General features: G+C 38.8%; 1 protein-coding gene across 3 annotated transcripts in view; it reads right to left on the bottom strand.

The window, feature by feature from the left end:
• The window catches only part of LOC120418347 (uncharacterized), a 172,022-nt gene that overhangs the window by 143,628 nt on the left and 13,052 nt on the right, over nt 1-15,342 (bottom strand). For all 3 annotated transcript variants that reach the window (XM_052711314.1, XM_039580698.2, XM_052711313.1), the window contains exon 3: nt 10,772-10,868. In XM_052711314.1, the coding sequence (XP_052567274.1) occupies nt 10,772-10,868 (97 nt within the window). The remainder of the gene's footprint in view (nt 1-10,771; nt 10,869-15,342) is intronic.

Below are 15,342 nucleotides of genomic sequence, written 5' to 3'. Positions count from 1 at the left end.
TACCTGCGTACGCGATTGAAGTTTGTTTTTTTTTTGCACCAAACTAGGAAGGAATCCTTGAGCCATTTGTTGTGATGCTGCGGATTTTGGGTCAGCTTCCGGTTGCGCGGTCCACCGGAAGTCCGGCTCACCTTTGTTTGGGAGCAGTGCAGCGGAGGGGTCGTGTGATTTATTTAAAATCGTTCGAATTTGAAATAAATTTAATGGAACAAGCGGTGCTTTTGGGTGCGTAATTAGGGGTTCAGAATAATTCGTTAAATCGCTTTTAGAGTGTTTTTCTTCTTGTTTTGGGTTCGGGGCTTTAAACCGGTCTCGTCATTATTGACGGGGTTCCTTTTTGGTTCACTGGGTTTCCTTTGGTTTCCAAACATAAAGCAATGTTCTTTATTAGCTTTGTGGTGTTTTCTTTTTTTTTTTGGTGAGAAGGTGAGTCCACTTTTCTCGACAGTGCACAAAAACACGGTGAAAAAAAAAATTACATGAAAATGTGAACAAATCTTAAATTTGTAATCTAACATCAATTTGTGCTCATTTAAAAATTTGTCCACTAGAAGAAATGTGATAAGAAATTGTAAATTTGTGCAAATTCACTAATTAAGCCCATTTCAAAATTTGTGCCAGTATCCAACTAGAAAACAAATTTAACCAAGTTTTGGCCATTTTAAAATTTGTACGTCAGAAGAAACAAATATGTGAAAAGTTTTAAACTGGTGCAGATTAACTTAATTTAGCCCCATAATTTTTTTTCGTTAATTGTAAAGAAACTCAGTTGAGCCCATTACAGGATTTGTGCCAGTGTCCAATTTAAAAGTACTTGAACAAATGTATGCCCATTTGAAAAGATGTGCGCTGGAAGAAATATTTGTTTTTTTTTATATATTACAAATTTGAAAATTTCAAATTTGAGAGAATTATCTGGTTTGGACCCATTTTTAAATTTGTGAAATGAGAGAAGTATTTTAAAAGCTTAAGCAAATTTGCTGATTTGAGCTAATTTTAGTTGTACCAATTTCCAATTAAAAACTGTTGAACAAATTTGTGCAAATTTTGAAAATTGATGTGCTTGAAGAAATCGTGCCTTCCATTTCTTGTTTACAAAAGTTATGTGCACTTTCAAAATGTTAGGCTCCAAATATGTGAAAAGCTTCAAGTTTGTACAAACTTACTAAAGTTAGCCAATTTTAAAATTTGTAAAAAGTTTGAAATTTGTGCAAATGAACTAATTTAAGTCCATTAAAAAAACGTTTCAAAATTAGAGCCCTAGAAAAATGTGTGCTCATTCAAGCATTTTTGTTGCCTGACTTATTTGTGTACATTTTCAAATTCGTGTAATTGAACAATTTTGTGGCATAATTAAAAAATTGCCCATGCAGAAATTTAAGTTCTTAAGGCTCTGGAAGGCACCATTCCCGATCGACCATTTGGCAGCCATGTTTGTTTTAGAAAAAAACATTCAAATTTTGATTCAGAAGTTTTCAATCAAAAAATGGTTTTCTTTGTGTTGTTTGTAGAAGCATTTTACATATAGTGATTATTTTTTTCATTTCAATTTGCTATTTTTGGACCCTGGATTCAGAACAATCATTGACAGCCATTGCCCCAAAAGTGAAAGACACCAAATGCATGTAATCTAACATTTTGTGCAATTTTAATCAACACATTTTTTAAATATTTTGTCCTTTTTTTAATTAGTGTCATACATATTTAAAAAAAAGGACCCAAATTTAATTATGTCCTCTCAAAAAAGGACAACGATTTAGGCCCATTCAAAAAATATGATGACCAAAAAATATGTTTTAAATTTGTGCCTTTTCTGAAAATATTTTAATATATGCCCTGTAGCAAATTATAGTGGGTACAAATTTTTGTAGGGACATTTTTTGTAAAAGTACCCATATTTGCAATTTTACTTAAATTTTAGAAATCTCACTAATTTGTTCTGGAATAAATTTTTAGCGAGCAAAAAAAAATTGTGCCTCGCTTGTTCTTTGATAAAAATGAAAACACTTTGTTGCACATATTTATGCATATTTTTAAGAGTTAGAAAATGAACAAGTTTGTGCCCATAATTGGAGTTATAAACTCTTTACAAATCTATGACATTTGAATAAAATATGCATTAGTACTAAATTTATAATAGAATTATAAAATATGTGCGATAGAACATGCTATTGCCTTTACATCAAATTGTGATACTAAAACGTGCCCATTTAAATTAGGCACTTCACAAAAGCAATTCGAACCCATTCTAAATTCATGACACTTTCAAAATTATGATAATTTGTGCTCATTTAAAAATTGCTGCATTGTAAAAATGCATCCACCTAAGCAAAATAAAATTTGTGCCAATCGACAAATGTGTGCCTGTTTTAAAGTGGACCTTGCAAATTTTGAGCCCATTCTAAAATTTTAATATTTCACTTTTTTTTCTGGAAGCTTGTTGGAGAGAACAATTTGATGTCAGAGGACGAATTTGTGCTCTTTTGTTACAATTTGTGAAATTTGCAGAAATTAAAAAAAAATTCAAATGCGAAAATTTGTGTCCACTTTTTTTGTTTTTTAAACATCAAATTTGTAATCTCTGTCAAATTTGTATGCATTTACATTTTTCTAAAATCAAAATTTAATCTAAATTGTTCACTTCCATTTCACCGTGCACACACGCCCACCGCACACCAAGTTAGAACCTTTTTATCTGATCAAAAAAGCTGGATAAAAGGCCCACAGCCATCTGATGCCCGCCTTGATCTTGGTTGGTGGGGCACCTTATTTCCGAGAAAGTGCCCATTAAAGTGTGAAACAACGCAGTCGAAAGGTGATAAAAAAAAGATTTTCGGGCTCGGTTTGAGTAAAAAGGGAGCGAAAGAGAAATTTTCGACCTCGGAAAGAGCACCTTGCGCACCTTTTTAGTTTTTTTTCTTTCTTCCTTTACGCGGTCTAATGAATGGACGAAACGAAACATTTTATCATATCGCGACCCATCGCCCATTACCATGTTTGTTCGAAAAAAGTTTTTATTTTATTTTATTTGAGGATGCTCAATTTATGGGTGCCGCGCCACCGAAAGCGAGAGAGACAATTAAATGCTGGTTTATTTTTGAACCGCTTGTTTTCTAATGAACTCCACGTTTCCCAACGATTCGTGGGTTCCCTATGGGCTTGGCACTTGTAAATGTTAGAGACAAGAAACAACACAGCCTAGCTGGTAAAGACCCGTTAAAGAGCTCGGATCTGTGAGGAAAACCAGAGAGAGAGAGGGAAGATCAAAACAAACTGATTGATTTGGGAGCGAATCGATTGATCACACAGTCAGTCGTCAGCAGTGGAATGTCTGTTGCACACAGAGATTGCATCACCACTTTGGGGAGGGAATTATTAAAAACTTCATGCCTAACGAGCCGTGCAAGCGGAATGTCGAAAAGGAATTTCAATCCGGCGGCTTTCCTTCGGGCCAAGAGTTGATTATGACATCAAAGAGAAAAGTTTGGATTTGCTCGGACAAAATCGGGTTCGTCACTTGTGGTACGGGAATCTCATTTAAAAGTTTTATTATTCTAACTTTTCAACCACACTTTATGAATCAAATATTGTCTTTATCAGCTTTACATTTAATAATCAGGACTTAGATTTTGCTATCCAACGAAATAACCGTCCAATTTCCAAATTACACTTCCATTCTTGTAGTATAACTATATGAAATATGCCTCTTTTACACTTATATATCACACTATTCGGACCGTTTGGTACGGTAAGTCCACGCATCCTTCCTCCCTTGTTGATTCTGAGAAATGTGATTTGTATTTGCCGTTAATGCAACGCAGTAGGCCTGGCTACTTTATTTTTTGTAATTCATTTTCTAAGATACTTGAATGTACTACAATCACAAGGTATGTAGATTAGATAAGGTATGTCGAGGTTTTCAGCAATGAAAAAACAATATTAAAAACATTTTCATGAATGGTGTAAAATTATGATTGTAAACAGTTGAAAAATTAAAACCTTCCGAGAAAATTTACCTATAATTGACCTGAATTTGAAAACGGTGCAATTTTCAATTTTTGGATTTGTTTTTCGATTACAAATTCAATTTTAATTATTTTTAAATATTTCAAAAAAAACGACCGTAAAACGAATGTATTTTGAGAAATGTCAAAATCGCGCAGTAGCACCAACAGAAAAAAAAAATGCGACTGTCATGCCATGGCACACTTTTTTCGTAATTTTGGTACCGCTGCGTGATTTTGACATTTCGAGCGTCCGCCATTCGAACGCCATTTTTGCTTAAAAAGCTGGATAGAAAAAAAGAAACACAAATTATAATTACTCTGTACCATTCCTGAAGGAAAGCTATCTTAGGCGGCTTCAAATATTTTCCCAAAGTTTTGGTCATTGTATTTTTTATAAACAGCTCTCAGAAACTGATATATTATGAGCACGCTTATAAAAATAACTACTTTCTGAGTTGATTTCGATCATTTTCAATTGGGTACTAAAGCCCTATGTCAATTTTTGTGTACAACGGTAAAAAACACGACCAAAAACCATTTCTGATAACTATTTTTCATTTTAATGCAAAACAACATAATGACAAGACAACATTTTTTTAAATGGATCAACTATGGTCCCCTTGGAACGTGCTGTCAAGTAGGATCTTTTCTGTCAAGAAGGACCGCGAGGTTAATTTTTCAAAATTGAACTCATTGTGGTCGTACAAAGGGTCATTGTACTAAAAAAATAAGCCATATCGCTGTAAACAATAATATCAGCAATGTAAGCTTCATTTTAGAACCCAATTAGTTATTTTACATAAATTGCGAAACACTGATCATTAAATTTCAGCTAAAATAACTCTAAGCTGATTAAAAAAATAATCTTCAAACCATGAGTGAAAACAACTCCGAAATGAGTCATTTCAGATAACCGGGTAAGAATTGCAAACTCAAATCTCTCTCACAAAAGTGAACCTGAAGTCAATCAAAATCATAGTTTTGAATAATTTTTTGTAAAAACAAAACAAAAGTTTTCACTCAGTTTTGAGTAACTTTTAGCTCCATTGTGTTTCTAAGGAAGTTCTATTTTATTAAATTATTTAAACAAATTTAAATATTCTTGACTCCAGGTAAAAACAACTAAGCTCCAAGCAATTTATATTTAAAATTAGTTTCATGAAATGTTTTCCCACATTAGGCTTCGAAAAAAAACTCTGATTTTAAACAACTCAGAGATTGAGAATTTCAGTTTAACGTGCAAAATGCAAAATGTCAAGCTATAAGAGTATTGTCAAATTGGAATGATTTTTTGTTAAAAGTTTCCAAAGCATGAATCATTGGAATTGGAAATCTGAATCATTTTGATAAGATCTATCAAAAATTACTTATTTCTGTGTAATTCTTAATCAGATTTTATCCAAATAAATGTTTTTATTATCTCCTAACCGGCTCCGTGGCTTAGTGGTTGCGGCTTCTGCCTCGAAATCAGAAGGTTCAGGGATTAAATCCCGGTCGGTTCCCTTGAAATTTTTTAATCAGGAATTGAACTTTGAATATGAACAAAAAACCTTTAAGAATCAGGTGGGATTCGAACTCACACCTTTGGATTGATGGTCTGGGACGCTAACCAGTCGGCCATCATGGAGTTAATGCTCTAGAACTGAATTGATCCGTAGTGGCGAAATAATGTCACAAGGTATAACACATCAAAACCATTATATAACTACTAACACCGTCTCAAATCAGCCCAGAGCCATCTCATATACTCATGAACTGAACGAGGAAGTCGTGGATTGCCTGGCCCGAGTCATCTGCATTACCGATCTATGTCTGTACAATTTCAGAAGAAATCGTTAGCCAGAGAAAGGTATTCGCTTCAAAGGTTCTTGAGATATATGGTGGTTAGCCCGGGTCAAAAAATTAAAATTGCTCAAATCAAAAAGTTTATGAGATTGCCCGAAAGAGTACTCAAATGGGGCCTCCAGCCCAAATTTCAGCCCATTTGGTTGAAAATTGGCTTGCCTTGAGCAGGAACAAGTTTAAATGAGAATTAACCCGTAAAACTTGAGCAATTGGGTACATTGCTCTGTACAAGTCTGTTGTTGAGATTTAACGACTTTTGCATACCATGGGGTCCAAGGGGATGGTCTGGGGAACAATTCCTCTGAAGGGTGCAAGATGATCCGAAGCCTCTAAATTTGGCTAGAAGCAGATTCATTCCGGCGTCGCCGAAATTCTCATGGTCCCAGCAAAATGCACAGGGATAAATCAAAGCACACTAAGAAGGCTGCCTTGATCAGAGGACGCCACATGTCAATCAGCCACCGCGTGGCAGGAGGGTATCTGGAAATTAGGGTTTAAAATGATATTTGACGTTTATAAAGTGTTTTTGCACAAATATCTGACTAAATGAAATGTTATAACATTGACAGAATCACTTTTAAAGCCACAATTGGAGAAACCCTCCTGCCACGCGGTGGCTGATTGACATGTGGCGTCCTCTGATCAAGGCAGCCTTCTTAGTGTGCTTTGATTTATCCCTGTGTATTTTGCTGGGACCATGAGAATTTCGGCGACGCCGGAATGAATCTGCTTCTAGGCAAAATTAGAGGCTTCGGATCATCTTGCACCCTTCAGAGGAATTGTGCCCCAGACCATCCCCTTGGACCCCATGGTATGCAAAAGTCGTTAAATCTCAACGACAGACTTGTACAGAGCAATGCAACCAAATGGGCTGAAATTTGGGCTGGAGGCCCCATTTTGAGTACTCTTTCGGGCAATCTCATATACTTTTTGATTTGAGCAATTTTAATTTTTTTGACCCGGGCTAATGGTGATTACTAACCGAACTGTCTCAGTTGAAATATACTGCGGTCATGGCCAAGTCCTGCCAAGACGGGGGTTCAAATACATACATACATACATACATACATACATACATACATAAATGTTTTTATTATCTCCTAATTTTAACGAATAGATTTTCTGCAAACCAGCAACTAGTCTGGGAAGAGAATAGGATGTTTCCATTCTCACTCTGTTTTGAGAAATGTGAGAAGAAATTCCAAAAACTCCAAGCGTAGTTAACTCGGATTTTCTTCCTGGGAAATGTCATTTGAACAGTGCTGCCAGAGTAAAATCTGTTTGAATATCTATAAAAATCACATAAATTTAACATATTTTAGCGACTTGTGTTTGCTACAACTATTAAGCTCAAACAAAATGCAAATTTTACAGACATTAACTATCCAAACCAAGATAATAGCCCCAATCATCCCCCTTGGGAAAGCCCCTTGATTTCGACCCCTCGGACATTCTGACCGCCACGATAAACGGCCACTTAGCACGCGAAGGAGCGCCGCGGCGGCGTCCCGGACTCAATGGTGTGAATTACATTGCCATGCCGCAGTCAATGACACCGTACACTCCTATCTATCTGGGCTAAACTCTGATTTCGAAGCCGTAACCATGGTAGCAGCAGCTGCCACCTTTGGTGCCTTAACGAGTTGAAACGCTTGGGTCCATAATTTAGCGAGACCGTAGAGTCACGTCTCAACCGAGGTCTCAACCTTCGTTACATTGTGTGATCACCTGTGGGGGCAAACTATCTTGGTAGGTCTGACAGAGTGTGTTTTGACAGTGGAGCCAGCCTCCGTTGTTGACCAAATGTCAAAACACACTTTATGGCAGCTGCTACGCCATAATGGCGATCTGTCAAATGTTAACCCAATCTGCCATTATGGCACAGTTGCCCCCGATTCAAGTCGATGGTTATCGTTACGTTATCTATTGCAGCGCCTCCCTTCTCCCTTCGGCGGCAACTCGTTCCGGCTGAATTGGCCAATAAATCAAGATTTGTGGCCACTACTTTCCTGTTTACTGCGCGGCACAAATCGCATTAAATGGCGGTGGTTTTCTTCTTTATTTTTTTTTTTGAGTGCAGAATGGCGATGAAAGTGAGAGCCCAGCGCACTCAAGATTACATTATTTATCGCCGTTTCGGTTCCGTTTGATCGGTGGCGGCGACGAAACTCGTTAAAAGTGGCCGATTTGGGCCTTTGATAAGGGCGAAAAAAGAGCGATTATGACCGCAAGGGAGTGGGTTTTGTTTGGTGAAAGGAGAATTTTATCTTTCTTTCGGTTATTAATTAATCGAATCAAACTTCGATAAAACGAAATAATTTTGGCAACACTGCTGCCCCCAACTTCTGCGAATCGATCTGGACAAACAGGTTTTTTGTTTGCTGAACCAGAAGGTGAGGGTGACCGGTTTTCGCACATACGACGACGGCATGTATTGCAATTTCAGCTCGAAATCGCACCCAGCACTCCTCTGGTCTGGTCTGCTGCCAATTTGTCTACCGTGGTCAGCCGCGCCAAGGCTTGCTGGGACCTGGAAATTAATAGTGCAAATGAGTAGGTCCGTTATGCGCGCGAGCCAAGTCGAGTTTTGCGAGCCAGTCGACGTTCGTTCTGGTTTCGGAACTCTATGTTGCTAATAAAATAACCAATGTGATGTTGATGGCGGTTTGCTGTACGAAAAGTTTACGAAGAAAAGCCGTGGCGGTGCTGCTGCTGCTGCTGATTGTGAGGGAAATTTATGACCATGCTGCTGCTCTAACGAACGAAGCAGGCCTTGGGAACGGATAGGACGGGGGTTGAGTGACCTTTGCGTGATTATGTTGGGGTTTTAACTGAATACGGTTGAATAAATAAATCGTTTAGAAAATGGCATGTTGGTTATCTCTAAAGAAAGTTAAATCAAGCTTTTTGTACATTTTTGAAAATAAAAAACAGCAATTCTGGCAACCAGGCCTAGCTGTCAAAACAGAACTTTGCATTCTGATACAAAATTACCCAGATTTCGTTAAACTAACTCAGAAATTGATGTTGGAGTATTTGTAGTATTTGGAACACTTTACTCGAATCAACTCAAAACTGAGTATACAAACCTCCAACATTATTTCCCTCTGACTAGATTTTTAAATTTAATAATAATAATATTTTTCTTGGAAAAGAAATTATAAGGTTTGTTTTTCTGACAAAATTATTGAGTTGGCAAAATATTTGCTGTTAATCAAACAAAACATATAATGCCAATATAACAACTTATCTGGCAACTAGGTCCAACTGTCAAACCCAGTCAGTTCACATTGTTTTCGAATCGGTTGCGTTTAAACCGGAATTCGTATACGATTCGAATCGAGTTCCGTTACAAAATTTGAATTTTACTGACTTGGAAATTCTTTACAAACTGATTCAAAACCACTTCCGTTTTAAAGCAGATTCAAGTAAAAGATTTGAGAGAATTTCGAGTTTTTTACACGCACGTTAAATTCACCCAGTTTTCGTTAACCCAACCTACTCAGAAATGAGTAAATAAGTCATCTGGCTCATTTGAGTAAATTTCACACAGAATTCAACAATAATTGGTTCAAATTCGCTCAGACCATTATAGTTTAGTCTAATCTGAGAGATTTCTTATTTACTAATTTCTGAGCAGGTTCGATTTTGACGAAAACAGAGTGGTTTGAAAGTAGTGTGTAGGAACTAATGCGAAAAATGTGGGTGCAAATCGGCATACTCTTAAAAATTAAACATATTTTTAAATCAAATTAAATAAAAATCCCACAACAAGTATTTTAAATGCATCAAATGATTTTAGAGACATAAAACGACAAATTTGAAGTCAACGAAAATACGAACAATTTTTGTTTTAACGAAGCTGAACTTTTAGAAAAAAAATATGATTTTCAAAAGCATTAAAATTGTTCTAAATTTGTGATATTTTAAGATTACCGAATTTTGAATAAAAAGTTCATTTTTATGTTTTTTGAATAGTGTCAGGCCATACAAAAATAAAAAAAAAATGAATAGTACAGCCCACAAAAATTTTGCTTGTAAATTTGAATCGGGAGCCCAAATGGGACCGAAAATGGCTGTTCTGAATGAGATGGTTCAATTTAAAATTATCTCATACAACTTCAAGCCACCCTAGTGCCCAAATCTAAAAATGTTTTTTTCGAAAAGCTGAATTAACATTTTTTTAAATAAGCCTTGCAAAAAAATTTAACTTAGTAAACCTTTTTCCGCTAAACTCAATTTTGAAAGATTTCAAAAAATCTTCCCGCAATTTAAATGAAATTTTATCATAAAAAAAACATTTCAAGAGTATGGGTAAACAAAATCCTCAAATGAGCTTTGATATAGATTAGCGTATAAAAAATCCCATACCCGCTCATTCAATATAACTCATTTCCGAGTAAATTTAACACAGATTTCATCAAAATTGAACTTACTGAATGACAGAAGTGATCTTTTATAATTTTTCAATAGAATGTCAATCCCTATAAAATGTAATTTTAATTCATATTTTTGAGTAAACTTGAGTCAAACTTCTCAAGAGTAGGTCCAGTCTTGAAGAATTCTAAACAAAAATAACTCAAAAATGAGAAATTGTGAAAGAGCGTGTTAAGATCACGCAAAAAAATATTTTGTAGAATCAGCCTGTACGAGGTTTGATTCAACAAAATTTTTGTTTAATATAATCAACGCCGATTTTGCGTTGAAACAAACCTTGTTTTTCTCAATTCCACAAAAATATTTTGTTGTTTTGAAAAAGTTGCTTTGACGTTTAGCGTTGATTCAACAAAAATCTTGATTTTCAAATCAACAAAACGTTTTGTTGATTCAAATATGCCTTATTTTTCTGCGTGATGTCAGATTTGACAGTTTCACTCTAAAACGAAATTAATCAATGTCAATACATAAACAAAACTTACCTTTTTTGGTTCGTTTCGAGTTTTTCTTCTCCTTGACCAGCGCCCTCCTCTCCTTTTCGCTGGACGACGTATTCCTAGAGCTAATATCACTGGTGTTCTGCAAGAAAGAAAAAAACGAGAAAAAGAAAACAAAGAGTTAGCAAATAGAGAGCAAACTAGCGTGTGTCCTTAAAACCAGCAGTAACCAGCAGAAAAAAGTGCATAATGGGCGAACTTCCTGCATTTCGTCGTCGGAATGGGAAAGTTATCATCACCAAGAACCAGAACCCAAGTAGCGGAAAAAATGCCCCCGTCCTCTTTACTTTGCACAGCTCATATATGACCGAGGTTGTCGGAAGGAGCAACACTTGCCCGCACCACAGGCCGCCGGATGGGCAGGAAATAATTCGAATTAATGTGAACGTCGGCGGCCCTTGATGCAGTACTCAAAGTTTGAGTAGGAAATTCAACTGTATTTGCGAAGTATCATGAAGTTGAGGTGTTTTTTTCTTTTAGTGTGGTCGATTTGATAACTGTCAAAACGATACACGGTGATTCGATTTGACCGAAAAAGTAGGTTTTACACATTTTTTTCGCCATTTTGCATGGAATGCAAAAAGCAGAAGAGATTTGCCCATCCATGGCGAAATGATTTCCCCTTTTTACACACAGACAGAGAGATTGAGCGCGTTTTGCTTTGATGCTTTCGAGTATGTGAGGTTATGTTTGCGAGCGTCGTCGTGTGGGTGGTCCTCCAACCGCCAACTGGGAACTGTTTTACCGCGTGGGAGTGAAGGACATCCTCTAAGCTCTCGTTTAGTTTTCAGCTTCCAGTACCTCTCTGTCTGTCTGTCTCTCTCCGGGGGTACTTATTGTAATCATGTCGCACTCGACGTCAGTTTGCGGTGTGGGATGTGTGCACTTTTGCATTTTAAAATGCGCTTGGTTACCTTTGAGCAGTGTGTTCTAAGCACTAATTAGAAGGCTGTAATATTTGAGGGGAAAAAAATGCAATTTTCAAAGTGCACTGAAACTCCTTACAAAAAAGACAAAAACTGAAGCTAAATTAATCTAATCACGCTCAAATTTGAACAGAAGAAACTTAAGAACGTTGGCTACAAGTTGTCGAAGCGGATTACCGGAAAAATGCACTATTTTCGAGAAAATTTCAACTTTAATGGAAGGAAAACCTTAGCCCTTAACATGATCTCAAACGTCAAAGTTACACTTTGAAACAAAAAACAACAAACACATATGTGTACAACACATTTCCGCACAAACAAACCACTACAACATCGCGGTGCATCTAATGTAAACATTGCAGAAAGCAACAAAAAACAATTGTATACCTCCTAAGTGGAGGAGCCACCGAGTGCTTCTCATTAGCATTACGCTACTGCCTTTGCCCCCACCTTCCGTCATCTTTACCCATTTCACTTTCCTACCCCTCGCACTTTGCGCGAACCCTTTCTCTAGCGCCATCAATGAACGTTTGGTGTGTGTGTGCACACATACACCGTATTGAGCGGTCTGAAACTTGTTTTTTTTTCGGTGCAACGCACACTCACACAGTAGGCGACTTTTGACAAGCGCGCGCCTACTGGTACCGAAAGGGGGGTAGGAAAGTCATTTACATAAACACAAATTGAAGTTAATTGCAAAAAAAGGCAAATGTAATGCACCATAATGAGCGGGCTCGGGCTCCTTCTGCAGCGTGTTTGCAACCTGTTTCGTTGGAGTTTTTTTTAATGCTTTTTTTCCCTCCGTGTTCAACCACTAATGACGTCTGTTAGTGCGCGCTCGTTTGTTATATTGATGGTGGTTGTGGCTGCAAAGTTGTTGAAAATTAGTACTCCTATCAGTTAGGGACCACCACGGTCGTCGATTAGGGGAAGGTTGCCGAATGTGTCACATGGAGTAGTAATTTAGCTTGATGTGACCCTTGGGGGTCATTTCGAGGACCGACTTTACCCTACCCCTGTAACAAATTTTCAAAAGTGAAAGATAAACTATCTAGAAAGCTTATCTATGTCCCACAGTGCTAATGGCGTCAACAAATTTGGTCATGTCAAAAGTTCACAAAGTACCTTGTTCAACCTTAACGACTGTGTCTCTTCTTCTATGAGGACTCTTTTTCACCTGGGTGCGGATAGCACCAGTGGGACTGCCCGCTGTGACAGGTTGAAGGACTCTACTGCAATGCCGACAGAACCATAGAATGAATGGTCGGATGGCGTGTCCTCACTTCGAAGACATTGTTGTAACAGTAGCAACTCGGCACAGCAGGCCATGCGACACGCAACCGGACTCTTGATGGAGTTGTACCCCTCTAGCGGGTCATGGCCTACCAAGCTGAAGTGAGTTGCTGACCTTTCCGCTGTGACGTTTGCATACACACTTATCTGCGACTAGCGAGATTCTCCCGTCAAGCTTACCCACTCAGCGCGCGCGTCAAAAATTGCATATCAAAAACGCAAACAGATCTCTATCCCTCCGGAGGAGGAGTCGAAAAAAATACATCCCACTACGCGGAAGAAAGCCAAACCCGATGTTTACCCCCCGAGTGCATCCCCCATCAACCCGTTGTTGAAGTACCACTTTGGGTGGCTCGAGCTCGTCATGAATATGCGGCCGCGAAGCCCGGGCCGGAAACGTGACACTTCATAGATGGCGCACGCGAGAAGCCTCTCCAGACTCCTCCGCCACCGCAACTCGGTTGCTGTGATGCTGACTGGACGCAAATTTTGTCAAAATCGACCCAACTCAAAAATGAGTAAGGACGGCAACTGTCATATTTGATTTTTTTCTCAAAACTCATCAAAATTGAGGGATTTGAAAATAGGGTGTACCGAAGTAAACAAGCAGCTGTCACTCTTTTTCCCAGTACAAAAATTTCTTCAATTGGCTCGATATCAAGCCGTTTCAGCCGAAAGTAAAGTGAAAAGACACATTTTGACGACAATCGTCGAATTTGTACCGAAAGATGGCTTAATAGAACACAACCCCGGCGACCTACCCTACTGACTGGCTTCAGCCGGGTTTCACCTCCAGAAATGCAAATCCGCTCCAAACGAAAGCACCCTAAAGGCTTCTCGTCTTCGTTTTCGCCGTCGCGCTGACAAGTGTCAACAGAAGAAGTCCCTCGAGGAGGTGACAGCCCGCGACAACAACAGTAGTAGGCGATGGAGAGAAAAAAAACTGTCACTCGCGAAATAGTGCACAAGAAACGTGCTGAAACTTTATCTGCGCTGATTTAATGGAGTCACTCTCCTCCTCCGGGTTCGGTCCGTTCCGTTGTCGTGACGGAAGGGAAAAACTAACAACAAAGTAGGCCAAACGGAGCGCAAGGGGGAACCGGCCACGTAATTGGGTTTGTTACACTGTTAATCAATTTACACGTGCTCTGTCGGGTGTCCCACCCCCGCGTCAACTTTCCGCTTTTGTTTCACTTTCCCGGGGAAAACAATGCGCTCATTATGGCAACTATTTACATCTTGTTATAGCGAGCAACACCTGTCCGCTGCAGCGGAGAGGAGAAAATGCCGCCGCTCGTAATAATAGCTGTCAACGTGTCGTACCCCTCGCGCGCCACCAACAAAGTTGGCGTGACGCTTCTGTCAAACATAGATGGCGCCTTACACAATACACGGGGCGCGTCCATTGAATGCAAATATATGTTGTCAAATTTGGACAGTTCTAGATTAAATTTTCAAAACAACCTATCCCTCATGGGTTTCCTATGCAGATAGGACCTTTTGAAAATTTAATCGAGAGTTTTTCTTCGCCCCCTGCTTACATCACATCAATCAGTTCGAGCTGATGACCAGTGGCGCCGCCATAAACGAGGGGCTTGCCGCGGCCGTAACGCCGAACGCGAAAATTGGCGATAAATTAAGCCGATAGCGAGAGAGAGAGAGAGAGGAGACGAGTTTAAACTAATTACGAAGCCAAAGCGTGCGCGCTCGCGTTCGCCGATTTTGTGGGTTATCTTCTTCGTTTTTTGTTGTTGTTAAATCGCGGTGGCGCCATCTACTCGTAACGAGTCGTAAATTGGGGCACGTGAACTCCGCTGGTCAAGGGGCAAGACAGTGAGTAATTAGTTGTTTAGATTGTCAGTGTCGTACCCCTCGTTGTCAGTTAATTAAATTTCTAATCGGCTAATTGAACCTGGAATGTGGTGTGGGGCATCCCTTCTGTACACATCAAAGCATGCGAGATCACTGTCAGCTTGGCCTCAGCCGCATCAAAGTGGTCAACTGTGGTCTCTTTATCGACTGTGAGTGCCATTAGTGGTTAACGTGGATGATGGGTTGGGGCTTGGGTCAGGTTTTGGACCCCGTGAGGCGAGTGAAGACGAACCGGAGGGGGTTACACAATCCGGACTCAGACGGATTGATTGGAACCGTGGTGGCGGGAGCCGGCATGAACAACAACGTAATCAAAGTAGCCTGGGCGGCCTAATCGGTTTAATGGGCTCTGCAGTTATAAGATGAGAGAGATGCAGTGCGTTGAATGTTTCTGATATTTTTTGTCAGAAAAATATTAGATTAAAACAAACATTTGAGCCTAAAGAGTAAATTGCAATTTTTGAT

The sequence above is a fragment of the Culex pipiens genome, chromosome 1 (assembly GCF_016801865.2).
Source record: "Culex pipiens pallens isolate TS chromosome 1, TS_CPP_V2, whole genome shotgun sequence".
In the NCBI taxonomy this organism is placed as follows: Eukaryota; Metazoa; Arthropoda; class Insecta; order Diptera; family Culicidae; genus Culex; species Culex pipiens.
This window is presented reverse-complemented; position numbering and strand designations above follow the sequence as displayed.